General features: G+C 40.8%; 1 protein-coding gene across 1 annotated transcript in view; it reads left to right on the top strand.

The window, feature by feature from the left end:
* Window positions 1-19,042, top strand: part of ZBED1 (zinc finger BED-type containing 1) — a 211,555-nt gene that overhangs the window by 176,887 nt on the left and 15,626 nt on the right. The window contains exon 6 of the mRNA XM_080598418.1: window positions 4,728-4,935. Within this exon, the coding sequence (XP_080454544.1) occupies window positions 4,728-4,935 (208 nt within the window). The remainder of the gene's footprint in view (window positions 1-4,727; window positions 4,936-19,042) is intronic.

A 19,042-nucleotide genomic window follows, 5' to 3' on the forward strand; every position in this document is an offset into this window, starting at 1 on the left:
TTTAGTCATTTTAATACACCAAGTTTGTGTTTTGCTTAATTCACTGATTCATCCTAAGGCATATATTGAAATTTTGTGCAGCCTTTCATTATAAAACTTGTCTTTTAATGGAGCATATAGCAATCTGGTTGTTCTGCAGTTTGATCTTAGCACACTCTGCCCTCCAGGCAAATTAACATACTGGAAATTGGGGAGCGTGGTGACGGGTGAAGGGAAGATGACACACACAAGACCACTGCAGTGTGAAGGAGGTCCAAGCCAAACTGTACTGCTGGCACCAGCCGGGTTAAACGTAGCTATGTGCTGCTCAGTACAGACACAGGTCCTCTGAGCTGTTTGTTGAAGCAAGGTGTGGTGGGGATGGGAAAGGATGCTGTTTCTGTACCCTTCCTTCAGTCAGTCTGCGTCCGTTTCCTTCCACACATGTGCATAGTGCCAAAGCAACTGCTAATGAAAAAGCAGAATGCAGTGTGAGAGCCTGCACGCAGTAGGTGTGGAGGCAGTGGTCTGTGCTGAGCAGCAGTTTTGCTTCCCCAATTACTCAGTGGGTACCTTGAACTGACTTAATGTCCTTGACTAAACATGGTATCATTGGAGATGAATGGGAGACCTCTACAGCACACAGACCTATTAAAGTCAGCCAAAAAAGAAACCAGAGTAAGACTGGCTGCCAAGGGAAGTGCTAAACGTGGATCCAGTTTTCAAAATTGGATAGCAGCAGAGTCCATATTTAAACACCTAATTAGCCACTGCAGGATCCAGTTTGAAATTTGGCTTCTCATTACTTTTTACAAATACATTGCCCCAGCATGCTGGGGAGACTGCTGCTGGAGACAGCACCATGGAGATGAGTGGTAAAATCAGCTTCTTATGGAAAAAATAAAAATAAATAAATAAATAAAAAATCAACAAAACACAAGGCACTCACTCACTCCAAAATTGAATACTTATTTATTTTGTTCTGGCAAAAAATACAAAACAATCCCTTTCTCTTCCCCCCCTTAAATTTTTGCAATGACAACTCAAACTTTTCAGTCTATGTTGAAAAAAACAAAACAAAACTTAAGCCAAAAATAATAATTCTGCTAAAATTAATCAGATAAAGAATTCATAGCCTGCCGTATCCTGATCCTTTATTCATCAGTATAGAATCAATGGAACATTATTTTAAAAGGAAGAAGAAGGTCTTGTGCATTGCTGTTCTCTTGGCCAGATTTCAAAGCAACTAATTAAATTCTGTCTGCCTTGGCTCCTCCTATAGTTTCCATTTAGTGAGTTGTGCATTGTCCTATTTTATCTGCATCAACATGGCAAAATGCTCCAAGGCAGCATCCCCTAGGGGAGACTGTTTTCCGTGGTAGGAAACAGCCCGCAGACAGCCCCGCTCAAACAAGTGGACGGACAGGGGCCTCTCCAAGTTACCAGCGCCAGGCACACAGCTGCCAGTCTTCTGCCTGGCCACCCAGTGAGGAGGCAGAATTTCTCACCTGGGAGTCTGCCTGCCTTGCTGCGAGGCTTTGCCCTGAGTCCTCAGGAGCCCAAATGTCACAGGTGTCCCTCGTGCGCTGGTGTGCCCGCGCATTCAGCTGGTAAGCGGCCCTCTGCTTTGGGGCTGTACTTCGGCTAGCTTTTGTATGTGCTTTCATTTCAGAAGGCTTTTAGAGCCTTTGGAAAAAGGAAAGCAATGTGGAAATGTGCAATGTCGATGCTGTTATTTTATTTAATAGACAAGTTTAGCTTCATTCAGTGTAGAAAATGTATATAAGTGCACAGAAAGAGACTACCTTTAGATACACCGGCTTTAAATTCGGGTCATTCCATGCATAGGAATACATGTATGCTCATGGAAGATGCAATTATGGTACAGGTAGAGGAACCTATGTGTTTCTATTTTCTGATTCATAAAGCCAAGACTGGATGTAATGAAATCAAGTAAGCAGCATCATTTTTTTTTTCCAACATGGTGTTTAATCAACATGAACCTATAAGACTGGGTCTCATGATCAAAACAGTCATTCAACGAAAATACAATGAAAAATCAGTTCTGTGTCACAGGTGATTCCTGCATGGTGCAGGCCAGTGGTGTCAGATTCCTGGAAAACAAAAAGCACACACACACACTGAGAAAATGGAAAGAGAGCAGGTAAACATTGCAGGGGTTATGCCAAAAGTGTCTGCTCCGTGCATCCAATTTGATATCCTTCACATCTATAGTATGGTACTGAAGTCTGATTCCCTGCTGCCTTGCAAATCATTTGCATCTCCGCTCTGGGATATAAAAGGCTTCCATACTGATTGGATAGCTTTTTATATCTTCTGAGCACTCGTGTTTCTCTGGCATAGATATCTATGCAAAGTACAAGGCTTTTGAGGATCCGGCCCTTGTAGTTCACGCTTCGTTGCCACGAGGTAAGTCAAAACAGCACCGACACAAAATGTGGGAACGGGAAGGAGCGTTCACCATCCTCCGGCCTGCCTGCTGAAGGTTACCAACGGCCAGACGAGACCCAGGCAGAGCGAGTCCGAGTAGTCCTAACCCTGCTTCCAGGCAAGATCGCTCCGGTTCAACAGAGGAAGCTTGTCCCGTGCCCTGGCTCGCCTCCTCCAGCGGTGGGAGAAGGGTGGCACCAGAGGAGAGAGGCCAGGAGCCGCTGCCAGTTGGCTGCCGGGGGCGGCAGCAGATCAGGGCCTCCCTCCCGTGGGGAGCAGGAGACCTGCCTCGCCACGCCAGGGGGCTGTGGTGGCTGCGGATCTGTCCCTTCAAGTTAAAAGGGCTGAAATATGCATGAGGCGTAAGGTGACATTTTGAGCGTCTCAGATCAGAGCACGGACATTACCGAATTTAAAAGGTAACTGCAATTTCCGGACTAATGCCAAGTCACTTTTATATTCATGCAGCGGTCGTTCTTTATTCTTAAAATAGCCCATTTTATACTGAGGTGCAAGTGATATCTTGATAATGATGGAGCTGCGTTACCCAGCGTCTTACAGCTCGGGCTGTGCAGGGGCTGGTCACGATCAGCTGTCCGTTTTTATCCTCTCTTAAATTACACAACACTTTCATAGCCTGTTTGTGTTTTGCTTGAAGAGAAGAAAAAAAAAAAAAGAGAGAGAGATGCACTGGATGTTCAGCAGTGTTGTCTTACTATAGCCGAGCTGTAAGATTTACCATCGTGTCTCTCAGTTTCTGAGTCCATTCAGACAGCCCTAACAATTAAAATGCTGCTTACCTCCGCAGAGAGTCAGCCTGTTTGCTAGCATGCGGGGGTTCCTGTGAGGCACACAGGGTATTATAAATTAGATATTAAACAAGAATGAGGTAACAAAAAGAAGTCCCAGATGAATTTGCTGTTCATTCAAAATAAAAACCGTGCAGGCAACAACACCATCAGAAAGCCGACGGCAGGCTTTCCAACAGGCCAGCAACATCCCCAGCCTGGGTGTTCGTTGTGCTGGTGACGCAGGTGTGGAGGACGAAGCCTGCGTCTGTCGCAGAGGCAGGACAGCAACTAGGGGGAAGGAGAGAGCTGGGTCAGAGACATCTGCTCCTGGGGGCTGCTCCTCCGTCTCCCTCCTTACCAAAAGCTGCTGCCCTGCAGGCTCTACCCAGTCTCCATACAGGCCTCAGCTGACACAGCCACTGCCCAAAGGCTCCGGCAGGGACCACAGCAGTTTTGCTGCCCCCAGGAGCCTGTTGCTTTAGGCTCCTGCCTGCTTTGAGCTGTCTGTAGTGCTAGGAACTACCTTCGTCTGCTAAGCACACAAAAAAAGGTTAAATGAAAGGCCCGTGGTAATTATGAGAGGGAATTGTCATGGCATAGGAATTTCTGGAAGCAATGCTGAGGCCTCAGTTGGGAGGAGCATTTAAAGCGACATACCTGCTAATTTGCCTGCAGGTAGCTTGCTTATTTAAAAAAATACTGCTGCCTGCATGACGTGAAACCCATCTAATCAGCAGTTCCTGAAAAGTTTGACTTGAAAGAAAGGCAGATTCAGCATCCAGATTAGAGAGGTGCACAGGAGTCTCAGCAGGTCATGTTTTGCTGTAACTCCTGGTATTTGTGTGCCTTTGCTGTACTTTCTGTTTGGCATAGGCCGAGGCAGCCACCTTTGCTCTAAAGACTGCATATGACATAACTCTGGTTACTCTGACAGCCGCTCTCCTTGCCCCATCTTTATATTCATCTCTTTAGCTGTGTGTAATCTGGTGTCACTGGGGCAGGTGCAATGATTGCCTTAGTCATCCGCACTGTTCCCACCAAAGGAGCCTTAATCAGGAACTAGTAGGTCGTGCTGCAATACAAATAATAGCCAGGAGCAGTACAACGAGGCACGGATTTACTGGGTGGGAATAGGGTATGTGTGTGTGGGAACAGGGCAGTGAGGAATGGGAGGATAGTTCACCCCTAGATGATGGTATTCTGCAGATTGGTGCCTCAGCATTTAAAGTTAAAATAGATTGACATAGAGATTCTAGCAGGTACTGTGTAATGTTATTTTTATTATATTCCCCCATGAATCAGGCTTGGTATCTGATAGAATAATAGAAGTGCAGAAAACAGCATGCCTGCTACTGATAAGCTGTTTCTTGTGAAGATTCAGTGTATAGCTATTTGTTTGCTGGGTATTGCCAAATGCTGCACATTGGATGCTTGTGCAATTCTGTTTCCCTTCTGTTGATTTCTTTTTCATGTGCATGTCCCTCTCTCTTTCTCTCTTGTATACAGATGTTCGTATTCACCCCATGGAGCCTATGCCCAAAGCAAACTTGCCCTTGTGTTATTTACCTATCGACTACAGCATCTTCTGACTGCAAACGGAAGCCATGTGACTGCTAATGTAGTAGACCCTGGAGTAGTGAATACCGAGCTCTACAAGCATGTCTTTTGGGTTGTGAAATTGGCCATATGGATGACAGCCTGGCTATTTTTAAAGGTACGCATTTTTTTCATCATTTTGTTGCCATGTCCTTACATGGTGAGAGATGCCATCAGCACAGAGATGCAGATGTTTTCAGAGTTTATCTTAATTTAATGTAATGTAAAGCTAATGTATAGATAATGACAGGCTTTCCCAGAACAAACGCTTATTTTAAATGGAGAGAGAACACTCACGGTAAGAGGAGGGAAGGCCTATCGCTGTGTCTGTGGCTGAACAGGTAGTTGCCCATGCATTAACTATCTCTACACTGATCTGTTTGTGCATGCGTGGCGGTAGAATTGCATTTTAACATGGAGCCAGAATATGCAAAGTGTTCCTAGGAAATGTCTTGTATATCCTATTACGAGAAGCAGACATAATCTGGCACGGTCTACATGTACACAACATGTTATAGAGAAGAAGGCAAAGGAAAGAAGGAAGCTGTACAAATGAAAAAAGTGTTGGTGGGAATTGGCCAAACTCCTTGCTGGGCAGGTCCAAATACTTGTCCTTGGGAATGTGGGACAATGTTCATCTGGGTCTTTCAATCTAACATGTATTTATAATGGCACTTGACTTTCTATTATCAATTCATGGTCTGTATTGGAAAACATAAAGCTGTTTAATAAAACTGATCCAACGTTGGGCAAATCCATTTAAGGTTAGCTTCAATAACATTTTGTAGTGGTGTGAGTAGATCAATATGAAATCAGTTTAGCTGCACAGGTGCACTGCTCTAACGTGAGCAAGCCTTAGAAAGACTCGTGCTGAGAAAATGTACTGCTTATAACTCTTTCAGAAGGTAGTTTAGGATTAAGTGAATGGAACCCGATTCCATTAGAGAAAATTAAATGTCCTAATTAAAACAAACTATTTTAGATCAAGGGGCATGTTCCACAAAGCAAATTAATTTTAAACTTTGATATGGAAATATCACTAGCTTTAATTTTAGAAATGAAACTGGAGGCTGGAAGAGTGGCTGTAAAATAAGATGCAAGCAAATAAACCCATATTTAAAAAAAATAATAGTATCTTCTGAGTACACCTTGAATATTGCAATAAAATTCTAATAGGGATGCTCATAGTATGTAATGCATTCTTAAAGAAGCAGAATGTAGTTTGCCAGAATGTATATATTAAACTTGTTTTGCCTCTTGTGATTGCTATTTTAAATCTCAGTCTCTGGTGGTGATGCTTTTTAATTGGACTGACTTCACTTTGCTAACATAATAGTTTCATGTAGATGTTTCAGTGGTGCTCAGAATTGTCTCTAAAGCCACAGAATTCTGACAAAAAAAAAAAAAAAAAAAAAATCTGTGTTTGAGAGTGAGAATTAAATCTCTTGTTTACAGCACTTAAGCCCATTCACTTTTATTGGTGTGCCAAGGGAGACATTTTTGTATTATACTGACCATGTTTAGAAACTAAATGGGATGTCCCTGAACACACGTAAAATGAGATTAGATTTATCACAAGAGGGAGTCAAATACTTACAGCTGTAATAGTAATCCTGATCATTTCGTATTCTTTGTATGAGATACCAGTCTAAAGGAATACTGCCTTGCAATAGGTGAAGGACAGATACACTGACTTGCATAGAAGTGCTGTGTGTGTACTGCCTGAAAAGGAAATGTATCAATTGCTTTTTGAGTCGGAGTGTACTCTGAATGCTTCAGTTACCAAGGCTGAGATTTTCACATTTTTATATAACACCTGATGCTTTTTCCTGTAGGAGAGTGCAAGGGAAGCTTTTACTAGCACTCGTCTCTTTTACTATTATACTCTTCGGAGTTGCAGCTCTGACATCTACTCCTTGCTTATTGCTTATTGCTTAAGATATATTTATGTGTTCAGGATTGACTTAGCCTTCATTTCTCATGTTCAGGAGCACTTTATTCTGTAGGTACGTGGTGTCCAGTGTTCTCACCTTTGCAAACGGGCATTTAGTGTGTCTGGTGTTGGTCTCATGCGCTAGGGTAAATTTCCACTGAGAGAAGTAAGAAAGCAAGTGCACTGTTTGATGATGCTAGCTGGCAGTAGGTGTTATGGGTTTCTTCTACCCTGGAATTTCATTCCTGAGTGCACATATATGAATCTTCCTTCTAGGATTACAGCACTAACACAGTGAAAATGATCTGATATCTCTTTAATCATGTTGGCTCAACTAACTTTTATCACCCTGAAATATTCCAAAGTGGTTTCTAAATGCACACAGGAAATTGCTTCACCCACTGCAACCTGGCGCTCTTGATAGTAAACATAGCCCAGATAATTCCGGTGAGGAAATGCATCATGGATTTATCATTTCATATTCTCTCAAGAGACAGTCAACATGCTGTTTGATTTCATTCCAAATTATTGTGGCAGGTCCTCCCTCTACTACCTTTAAATCCATTTCTGCCAACACTTTGGTCCCCATGGCATTCAAGTCAAATGCTTCCTCAGGATTACAGCACAGCCCTGACTCTTGTTGGGTTATTCTCGCTGGGTGAGGTGGCTCAGTGAATCAGGCAAGGCTGTCGGCTCAACAACATCCACCCCAGAGCTGCTTCAAGATATTTAGATACTTAAACAAATAAACCTACAGCTTTGTAAATAGGCCACGATATGTACATATAATTTGCTCAGAGTATTAACAGCTCAAGTTTCTCAGGGCTGTAAAACATTTTCTTCTGATCTTCATATATAGCTCAGAAAAACCTCTGCCAAAGGTGTTTGCTGGGGGGTTTTGCCCCCAACAGACTACAGTGAGAAGCACCCTGTAGAAATATGATAGGCCAACATAAAGGAGCTGGTGGCTGTCATAAAAATTGCAAAATGAACGCCTGCCCTTTAGAAGTGGTGCTGCTGCTCTTTCTCAGCTAGATTCTTTCTCAGGAATGTTATTGTGATACTTGTTTTAAATTTCCATTTTTCAAATGCTTTCTCTGCATATTTAATAAACATAGATTGCACCTGTCACATGCAAGAGAGAAATTATGTTTATTCTTCAAAAAACAAATTGATTTCTACCCCCATGACTTCTCAGTAAATAAAAGCTGACGAGCTGTCATGATTCTCTGTAGAGTATAGTGGAATATGTTTTCCCTTAGGAATTTTTAACATAAAATGATCTTTTTGAAGAGATAATGTTCAAACTAGTAAACAATAACTAATTAATAAGATAATAATAGATGAAAAAGACATTCATCAGGCATCAAATTGCAATGTAGCCAACTGTGCAACATACCAGTTTTAGTGATGGGTACTGTCCAAACTGGAAGCTGGGAAGGTACCATTTCCCTCTCAGGTATTTCTGTTTCTGCTACAGATATTGAATCTTCATTCTTAAGCCAGATGGCCTCTGCTTGTGATACAATTAAAATGTCTTACAGAAAAAAAGAATATGTTGACTCTCATTAATGTCCAATATCAGGGACTATTCTAGTACTTTTGCCATGGATATAGAGACATTTCTTGCACAGCAGTATTGTAAACTTTTCCAAAACGTTCTTTATGACACACTTGGTGAATGTGTCATTATCAAATATATTCGGTCCTTTCAGCTCCCTCAGACTGGTGTTTAGGAAGGCATCATGGAAGAAGACTGTGCATCAGGTCTTCTCTCAGCTGTCATTTACAAAGACATAGTGCCATATGAGTGATTATGGACTGACAAACTGAAAATGAGTAGGATGAGTGACCCCACTGGCCTGTAAAAGCAAAGGGAAAGGTAGAGTCTAGAATACAAGCTAGCAATCAGCCAGTATAAACTGGTTCATTTATTTTGTTTGTCAAAATAAGCTTAACTTGAGTGTGATTTTCCTATAATGTTTTTAAAGAAATGTTTTCAATCTCTGAGTGCTGCTAGAAAACAAGATCTAAAGAACCCGGATTCATCATTCATGCCAGAAGACATAGTCATGCAGGTCTTATTGCAGCATTTCTTATTCAAACTGTCCCTTTGGCACTCTGAATGTAGAAAATTCATTTCATCCTCCTCCCCGAGGTGTCAGAAGACAAACACATCACCACACAATAACACCAGCTGTAGAGAACTAGAATAATTAAATTCTACAGCTGAAAGCAGCAATTCATCAGCATCAACATCTTCAGTCCATGCGAGTGTGTGGTCCTCATGTAAAGCTAGTCTAGAAGTTTCTCATGAAAAGAAAACTCCTTGCAGGAACATGTCATTTGTGGTTAATTTTTACAAAAGGCTTTTCAGATCAAAACTGGGATTCATGTCAAAATCAGAGAGAAGGAAGCAGTCCACTTTATCCCAGTAGTTCTCACCTTTAACCAGGTCCCTTTTTTGTATATATGTACAGCGATTTAAACATTTTTTTCCCATTCCAGGTTGTAGTCAAAGCGATAGGGCTTCTTCTTTTCTGTCTAATAAATATTTGATTATTCATACAACCACAGAACAGTTCTAGGGGGAAAGATGGAGGGACCCCCTTGAGAAGGAAAATGAGCAAGCTACCTTTGAACTTCTAAATCCTGGTGATGTGGTTATTTTTCTTAGATGTGAATGCCCAGACTCAACACCCTGTTAGGGGGCATGGCAGATGCTTTACTTATGTTAAATTTATGTTAAATTAGAAGGCTTAGGAACACAGAGTGCTCTTGTCTGTCCTATTTAGGGCTAGACACCTCTAACGTAGACTGACTCTAAGTGCACACCTACATAGTCTGGTCTCCACTGGATCCTGTGGTTCCCCTGTGGTCCCAAGATATTGTTATTTTTGTGCGTGTTCTCAGGTCAAATGGCAGGAATATTTACTGTAAGAGACATGTTGAGAGTTGCCAGAGGCTGTTTTGGTGGCAGGAAAGTGAAAGATTTGTGGTGCATGCCTTGTGTGGCTTGTGAAGGGGTAAGGGCGCTGTACGGAGGTGTGCAAAACTGGGATTGTGCTGGAGAGCTTCAGGGGGAGTCAAGGCTATTGAAGCTGGCGTTCAAACACATGTTTGGAGCTGCTGCTGGAGTGATCTATCCCCAAACCACACCCAGGCTTCCTCTTGGAGGAAGCCAGTTGGAACAGGACGAAACATGGAGCAAGCTGGAAATGAAGCAGTACGCAGTCAGAGACCCATCTCATGCCCTCTCCCACAGTTTTAGTCATTTGGTTAAAAAGAAAAAAGAATTTTTTTTTTTCCTTGTCAGTGGGAAATGGGAAGACTATCTTCCATCTTTCAAAAGTGTTCACAGAACAAGAAAACTATTTCCATGCCTAATTCTGCTTTCAGGATTGATGCCTTTTTGCTTGGAAAATGGTTTAAAGAAACACAGGGTAAATCTACACCATGCACTATGTAAAAATCTATACATGCACTATATACAATTGTTGGAGTGAAAATTCTGGAATTGTAAGTGACTGAAATTTCGTGATAGATTTTTACCAGCAGGTTAAAGGCATACTGAAAAAAAGGTATTTGTATTGCGTGGGAAAGGTTTTATTCCTAATTCCTGTGTGGTAAAAGACTGTTGATTTAACTTAACAACTCTGACAAATTCTTTCATTCTATCTGAAAATAATTCATTTTGTATCCAAAAGCGTTAAAAAAATACTCGTGCTATAATGGGAAGACAGTAAGTAAGCAGTTAATAAATTGTGTAAATATGTGAGCCTAACCAGCATTAGCACATCAGAACATGTCGTCTTGTAATCTCTAACTATTTTCATAGTCAGAACCCACAGTTAGCTAGGGAAGACATTTTCTATCAGTGTATTCCTTGCTAACATATCTTGGTAGTACTTTCCCTCTGTATGTAGTTAATAAGTTTGTACGGTATTCTATTCTCAGTTAGATGTATTGTTAAAAATGGAACAAACATGGAAAGGTAATTTGCTATGGACCAAATACATGTCAGGGACTTGGTATTGGTCCCAATCAGTTAAAAAGAAGCAAACCACAAAACTTTTAATGTAAAGGTCTCAAAAAAAAAAAAAGAGGTTGAAAGGTTGGGAAATTAGGGGAAATCTTGAAATTTCAGCTATATCATTAGCCTTTCACTCTTCAATCATAATCTTTATAATTAGGGGCCACTCATCCCATAAATCTCACTGTACACAGACTTCCACTACTGTAATTCTCCCTTAGACACCCGGGAAGTTCTACCTCCATTACGATGGATAATTAAAATTCCATTTTCCTTCTGCCAGGTAACACAGTGATGTTTGAAACTTGATCCCACTGGCAGCAGAGTGCAGGCTAGTTACTAACCTTTCTCATCAGAGTATCTCTTGGATACCTCTCTAGGGAGAAGGATCGAGAGAGAGGGGGCCACCCCAGTCCCCACCAAAATGAATGAACCATTCAGCAAGAGTAGGAAGAGGAGTTACAGACAGTTTCACTCTTCCAAATTAAAAACAAAAACAAACAAATAAACAAAAAAAAAACCATAACACTGATGTAAGGAGAATGACCTCTGGCTTGCCCTGGAAAATCCTGCAACTGGTAGTGCGGATGGGCAGCAGTTTGAAAACAGATCACTAAAAGGAGATGCAGAGGAGGAGGTTGTAGGAGTGCATATTCATATATATATATGCATGGAGAGTTTACCACCAGATGTGGTATGCATTATAGATCATAGAATCATAGAATCTTTGAAGTTGGAAAAGACCTCCAAGATCATCTGGTTCAACCATCCCCCTACCACCAATGTCACCCACTAAACCATGTCCCTAAGCACCACATCCAACGTTTCAGCTAATATTTCTCTAGGGATGACCTTCCTAAATTCCTTAATGTTCTGTTTCTTGTGAATTTGTTGTATCTATAATGAAACAATGCTGATAAAAATGTATACTGTGAATCCCCATCACCTTAAGCCCCTACTTACTACAGAAAAAAATAATTTTAGGACTGTTTGGGAGATTTACAACCATGCCTTTTCCACCCTCTGAATGTGAAAGTCCTTAATTTACCAGTAATGCAAGGAGACTGATAAAACCTTTCAATGTAAAGTAACGAAACTTTTCTATGAACATAGACACATTTTTTTAATACTTATCCCGAGCTTTCAAAGATTAACAGAAATGCCATGTTCTGCAGACCTCCCCTTTTCCTGTGGTCTAAGGCATCTCTGCCAGGAAGCCACCACCGACAGAGCCTAGAGTTCAATAATTTCTGCAATATGAATGCCCATAGCAGAGATCTCCCTCCAGTGATCTCCATACAAACAGTGAAGTCACTCCTAGTACTGGGTCTGTCTTATCCCAAGATAAATATCTACAATTGACAGATGAATTAAGTCCTTGGAGTGCCTGTGAACTACAAAGGGGTCCTCTGGTGACTAGCTCAGCTGTAGACATCTCTGCTGTATAAAGGTATTAAGTTAATTAAGATTAGTCCTATCCCAAGGAACAGGACATTAAATCTGTCATCCTTTAAAAAGCAGAGATACTAGTAAAGAACTACACACTAGAAGGTAGTGTGGTTTTAGCTGTGTGCAGAAGAGGGTAGGAACTGGAAGGTGTGTTCATGTATCTGGAGAAGAAATAATCTGTAAGCAAGTTGGTTTTTCAAATGGCAACACCTAGGTGTTTGGAGTATGAGACAATTTCCCATATAAGTGATAAATGTATTCGTGGGCAGCCACAGATGAGGTAATCCCAGTTGCTTATGAAATGCGTTTCTCATATCTGTTTATGATCCATTCTGTGCCTCCACTATTTATCACACAGGTATTGCCATACATTTAAATGGGTAGTTACATAGGTATTTATAATAGTGTCATGTATGTAGTGAGAAATGTAAAAGAGTGAACCATGAACAGCAAACAGCATCAACTACTGAAAAAGAATTAGAAATAGTAAAACTAATTTTTAAATAAACAGGATCATCCAGCACCCAGTTTGTGAATTTTAAAAAGTTTCAATTCTGAAGTCACTTGAGTAACTCTGGCTTTAGTAAAGATTTAGTAAAGATTGTAATTACACAATTGTAATTGCCATCCCCAAACATCGGTGTCTGCTTTTCAGAAAGGGTACTGAGACAGGGCAAGATATCGTTCACATGGTTCATTTTATTCCTATAACGCTCTCAGGAAAATACGTGGGATTTTGTGGATCTTAATAGGTGAAACTAAGAAGGGAATTTGGAGCAGTGGCTGTAGCCTCCTTTTCTAGAAGGAGCTTGATCTTAGATGTGGCACGATTACAAGTCATTAATACAATATTTCCAGAGTTAGTAGTTTATATAGATTATTACATATTTGAACTTTGAAATTGCTGTTGGGTCTGTGAGTTTCGTCAGGGAAAATGACTGCATTTGTTCGCTGCCATCCCAGTGCAGGTAAGTGGAAGTAAAGACACGAGCTGTGTTGTCACGTGTCAGGCACTCTGCGGGGAGCACAGAGCGGAGGCAGAAGAGGATTTGGATGAAACCTGAGCAATGTGCAATAACACAAGAATGAACTTGGACAGCTTTTCAAGGATGGAATTTTTCTGGTATTTGTTTGGCCCTGTCACACCGCCCTAGTTTCCTGTCCCTGGAACAGTAAGGAGGTGCTGCTACTGGTCCTGGTCTCAGACAGTTTGAAAAAATTTGGTCTGCTCCCAGTATCTCTTATGTGCTCTCCAAAGTCTCGGAGCTTGCCACCACCAACTTACAAGCTTTACTTACCACCTTACTAATAGTTTATCCAATTTAGTATATATATTGTTTTTTCCGATGAATAGCAGGGGCCAAATCTGGTGCCCTGTGTCTGGCAGCCCTGTGTCCCCATGGCTTTGCTGGAAGCAGCATCGTGCTGTCTCGCTGCCTTGAGTCCCTTCAGCCAGCAACGGCATGCTGAGACTGAATGTGTCTCAGGGAAGGAGAGCAGTATTGATTGACTTATTCGGTATTTTTGCCTGCCAAGCTCTTGAGATGCAAAATGCAGTCTTCCAAAGCGTCTGCCACTTGTCGCAAACTATCCTAAGATGATTAAAAATGTAGAGAGAGAAAAGCTGTCCTGTTGCTTTTGGAGCTCGGAGTGTTGAAAATAAAATTACACACTATGAGTATATTTTGACAAGTGGATCTGCTCTGAAAATGAACATAAAAAAGGCACCGTGGGGTAGCATGTTTATTTTTTCTGTCAGGGTTGTGCAAGGCTAATTTTATGACTGCCTAACCCACGAATGCAGCTTGGTCATTTCTCAGAGGGGTACTCAGTTATCACCACTCTCATGCATCATGACTATCGACAACAATTTAGGTCCCCTTTTTCCTTTGCATGTAAGTAGATGACTTCCGTGACGACTGTGGTACTTCATCAGTGGCTTTGCACAAGTGTTGCAGATCAGAAGCTGCTAAACAAGTAAATGATGCCCAAACCTAAAAGCATCCAGGTCTCATTTTTTTTGTGTACTATTGTAGCAAGGATTATCTGATCTGACTTTGCATCCTCTATATGGAGTACTGTCCTTATGTAAAGCATTTTACATGTCCGTTCCTGCTCCTTAAGGGTTTTCCTTGATCTTGGGCTGGCCTTTTATATTTCTTGCCTGGTTTAGGTTTGTGGCACATGTGTCCTATTTTATATGCCTATTTTATGGAGAAGTGGATTAAGACTGGCACAGATACACTAAACCCTAATCCCTTTAGAGGGCCTGCAGGTCTCCAGAGGCAGTAAGTACTTCAAATGTTTATAATGCTAGATTCAGCTGATGTTGCTTGAAATCCATTCAGGAAGCAGATCTGGAAGGCAGGAAGCAGGGATTTTTACACGATCTTTTTTCTAAATATAATTGCACTGTTAATACTATTTTATATACATTCAGCACTTAGTACCTTGGCTGTATAACTTCTCCTGTGAGAGTTTCAACCCACTCTGCACAGCACTGGGTCAAAGTCAGATTGCTGGTGACTCATCTATTTCCAGCTTTTTAAAAAGTGATAAAATATAAAATGTGTTTGCTCTGACGTACCTGGATTTGTCATCTCCAGGTCGCTACACACCAGTTTACCTAGAGGAGCCAAGAGAATCGCAAAGCACCTCCAGTGCTCAGAAGCAGCTGTAGTACACGTGATGTACAGTCTGTCCCATGCTCTTCCAGCTGGGAAGATATTTGCAGCTTAGACTCACTGGGCTTTCTAGACATTGAGCAAGATGGTAACAGCACCACCAAAAAAACAATGCAACTTTTGTGTGTTGATTTTAGTTCTACCCTGTAGCCCTGTGGAAGGTGTAGGCAACTGTTGTTGTTGTTGTTCTTCTTCTTCTTTTTTTTTTTTCTGTTCATTTTTAAGTTACATCATGATGTCTATAAATAGCCTTTAATCAAAATAAACAGGAGTGAGGTTGCTTTTATTTTGTCATTTTGTCAAGACAAGACAGCACTATGAGGAGAGCAGAGGTATCCCAAGAGGTCCCTGAAGTCCCCTGTTCCTTCTACTTCCCTTTTCTTGTTCTGAATCCATTTTTTTTTCCCCTCAGGTTTATCTGTTTCTCTTCCATGATGAAGAGAAAACGGGAATCCAGTATAAGGGTCCATAGGTGACGATTGCTCAACAAATACTCGTTTTAATTTTGAAGACGTTGAGTGCCCAGCAAATCCTCTTTAGCAAAATTTTTGATGAAAGTGTGCCACTTCTTGCATTCCCCTCCACCTTTTTTACTTGCCTTTCTAGACAGTAGCTCTTTGGGTTGCTTGCTGATGAACTGTGCTTCCAACAGTGCTAACTCTTGGGTACAGGAGAAAAGCGAATATGGGGCTATGGGTCAGACTGTAGAGCCTTCAATAAAATGAGATCCTTGATTGTTCCGGTCAAGAAAGCCGTGAATGCTATTAAAAAATAAGTAAGCCTATCTGAATTGAAAATGGAGCTATAGAGATGGCATAAGTATCTTTAGTCTGGGTTACTGCAAGCAGCCAGGGTTGAGATAGGGGGTGACACCTCTAGGAGAGACTATGTCTTCCCCTTGTGCCTTCCTGACTGACTGGTTCTCATCTGAAGTACCCTTAAAATGACAAGTATGGGATGGCTTGTAGCCCTGCTGAAAGTCAGACGAGGTGCTCCGACTGGCAGCGTCCACAGTAGACTAGCGGGGGTTTGCATGCCAAGGATTTGCGTTCCTAAAACAGACAGAGCACAGAGTTTGGTTCAGGATTTTATCTGAGGGGATGAGAGAGGTATTCTTCGTGTTCCTATTTTGTAATGGCAAGTCTGCCTCATCTGAACTGGTGTTTGCACTGCTACTTGCCATATTTTTCTCATGGAAAAGCTATACTGCATATTTTAAAATTTGAAAAAAGAAAAAGAGGTCAACTTATTTTTAGTTTTTGTTGACTTTTTTTTAAACGTTGATATGGTAGTTTAGAGGGGGCAAAGCTGGGTTCATGGACTCGGGCATGTCCTTCAAATGAGAGTAAGAGACCAGCTGCAAACTGCAGATCATGGATTCATGATGATAGCTAAAATGTGTTAATGCTCCAAATTACCGAGTTAAATCTTTGCCCTCTGATCTGAACGGATGCCTTTAAAAAAAAAAAGAAAAAAAAAAAACTTTAAAAACAAATCCTTTGGATTATACCAAAAATTTGAACTGTCAAGAAATAAATGGTGTGGTAAACTGAAACATAGGTCTCTTAAGCTGCCCTAAATTTAGCTGTGTTTCAGTAATCTCTCATTCACTTTTCATTGCTGTCAGCAGCCCGCTGGGTTTCTCTTATATTTATGATGGAAATGTCTGTATATGAATCATGTCACAGAGATGCATTTTTTTGCTACTTCAAGGATTTAGTAAACAGTGCATAGTTTCTCTGGTAAAGAACACCTCATTTCTGGGTAATTTGTACCAACAAGCACTTCATTCAAATGGCTTTCTTGCATTAAAAAAAAACATTATTTTCATGTGTGGTACATGAAAGGTATTTTTGTTAAGCAAGCGCATGTAACTTCATTGCTTGTCTTTCCGTATTTTCACTGTCAGCGTGTCTGTAAAACTTCTATTGATGGCAGCTAGTAATAGGCTTTAAGTATTTTCTTAGTACAGTTACATAATGCCTTCATCATAGAGAAATAGATGTATCTAAAATGTGGGAGCCTGGGACACCTCTCATGTTTTGGTGTCCCTTTGCTAAAATCTTTGAAGATATTTGTCATGTTAATATATCAATTGCCTTCAAGCACAGAACCTTATAACATACAAAACTATATTAATAAAACATAATTTACTTTTTAGTCATATGCTAAACAAAAATGTGGCATATTGTAGCTTTGCAAGTTATACATATATTACCGTGTAGTTTTAAATAATACTCTTTCACTGTTAATTTCAGTCACCTTCAATACCTAATATTTTTTAGAAAAGATAGATTAATTGCTTTAACAAAATACAAAGTGATGAATATTTTTTAAGACTGCAAAGTCATTGCATTTGATCTGATGTTTATTGTTGTCAGGGTAGATTATGGATGAGAACCCCTGCAATTATCCTCTTGTTAACATACTTTAGTACTGGAAGAAAGGACAGAGCTACGGTGCAGCTGGCAAGCAATCAGCTAACCTCCATTGCAAGTGTTTAAAGAACCTCTTCAGTGGAGCTCCTTAATGATAAAATATGTAGGGCTGGGCTTTCTGACAATGCATGCAACATGATGGATGATAGTAACCTTTTCGCAGAATTAAACTGGAAACGTGGGGGTGGGCATTGCAGTGCTGTCTGGCTCACAAGCTTTGGGATAGCAGCTTCCTTTCCTGCTCTTCACACCATAAATACATTTTTAAAGATTATTTTTAAAGAATATAAATATATTATGGGATATATTCTCACTTCCATTTCATTAAGCCTCCTTCGCCCTTTATACTTTTTAAATAGTTACATTAGTACATTTTTAACGTAGAAGCAGTTACAACAGGACAGAGAACTGTCTAGATTATATTTTCTCCTTTACGCAACAGCAAACTCTGCAAGTGTGAGCAACTCTGCACTACTTGCAGCAGAGGCGTATGCTGGGAAAAATCTTTCATCTTGTTTCTATTATTTTTCATACTTGCCGAAATAAAAGAAAAAAAGAAAAAGAGTGAGCATTTTTGAAATGAGTTAACATTTTCAGAGATGAAGGTAAAGAGCATACTGAAGTTGGGAATCCATTTTTGCTTAGGGAAATATTTTCTGTAAGAATGTGTATGTCAGTGCTGTTTTTAAATTTCTTGTGCTGTTTTTTTGTTGTTGTTTGTTTCTGTTGTGGTCATCTACAGATATTTGTAAATTCTTCATAATATTAATTCGGACTAGATGAAGAATCTATCTCATTTTTCAAGAACCAAACTTCTTTTCTCCATTTTATTATATTAATGTTTAAAAATATTGATGTTTTCTTCTGAAACGTTGTTAGCAAGCTACCCAGAGTTGATATGAATCGTTAGTAAGCTACCCAAATCTGATTTCTGTTCGCAGCTGGGTATTTATTCCTTTGAAAAGTCTCTCCCTCAGATCAGATGCTGCTTGTAGCTGGTGTCAGATGTTGGAGTAGCTCAGTTCCGATGGCAAGCGTGAAGTTGTTTATTCATTTTCAAAATAAAGACCAGACATTTGTTCTGGGGTACGCACACTAATTTGCAGTTAGAAACTAAAGTAAAGGTACAACATTTCAGGCTATAAACCAGCCTCAACCATGACTCAAAAAGTAGAATAATGTGAGACAGGGAGGATATTGGAAAGCCGCCTTCTCCCCTGTGCTGTGAATCTTGGGTGCTCATTTCTCTGCATGAGGAATCGGCCTGAAATGTTGTCCCTTGTGTAAACAGAGGGGAGGTCTGATTTGTTACTGGGAATGGGTCTGGCTTTACACGGGCATGGAGATAAAGACAAGGTGAAGGGCTGTGATGAGAGGATGAGTCCAGTGGGATTTCACCAGTTGGCTGTAGGAACTGGTGCTACATCCATCTCCCCAGGAGACCTCAGCAAGCACTGGGGCACCCCCAGCTCCATCCGCTCCGTGCACTCCCAGTTACACTGAGCAGTAACACCCGTGCTTACTGAAAAACAAACCAGGGAGACTTTACACATTTGAAGTCCTGCGGGGATATTCGAGGCCTATGAGAGGTGAGGTCACCTGGGTGGTGTTGTGGCTGGCAAATGTCTTAGGTAAGAAAGAGCTAGCCTTTAATATATTCACAGTGGTACAGGAAAGAATATGCTGGG

This window comes from Anser brachyrhynchus, assembly GCF_964034855.1.
Source record: "Anser brachyrhynchus genome assembly, chromosome: 1".
In the NCBI taxonomy this organism is placed as follows: domain Eukaryota; kingdom Metazoa; phylum Chordata; class Aves; order Anseriformes; family Anatidae; genus Anser; species Anser brachyrhynchus.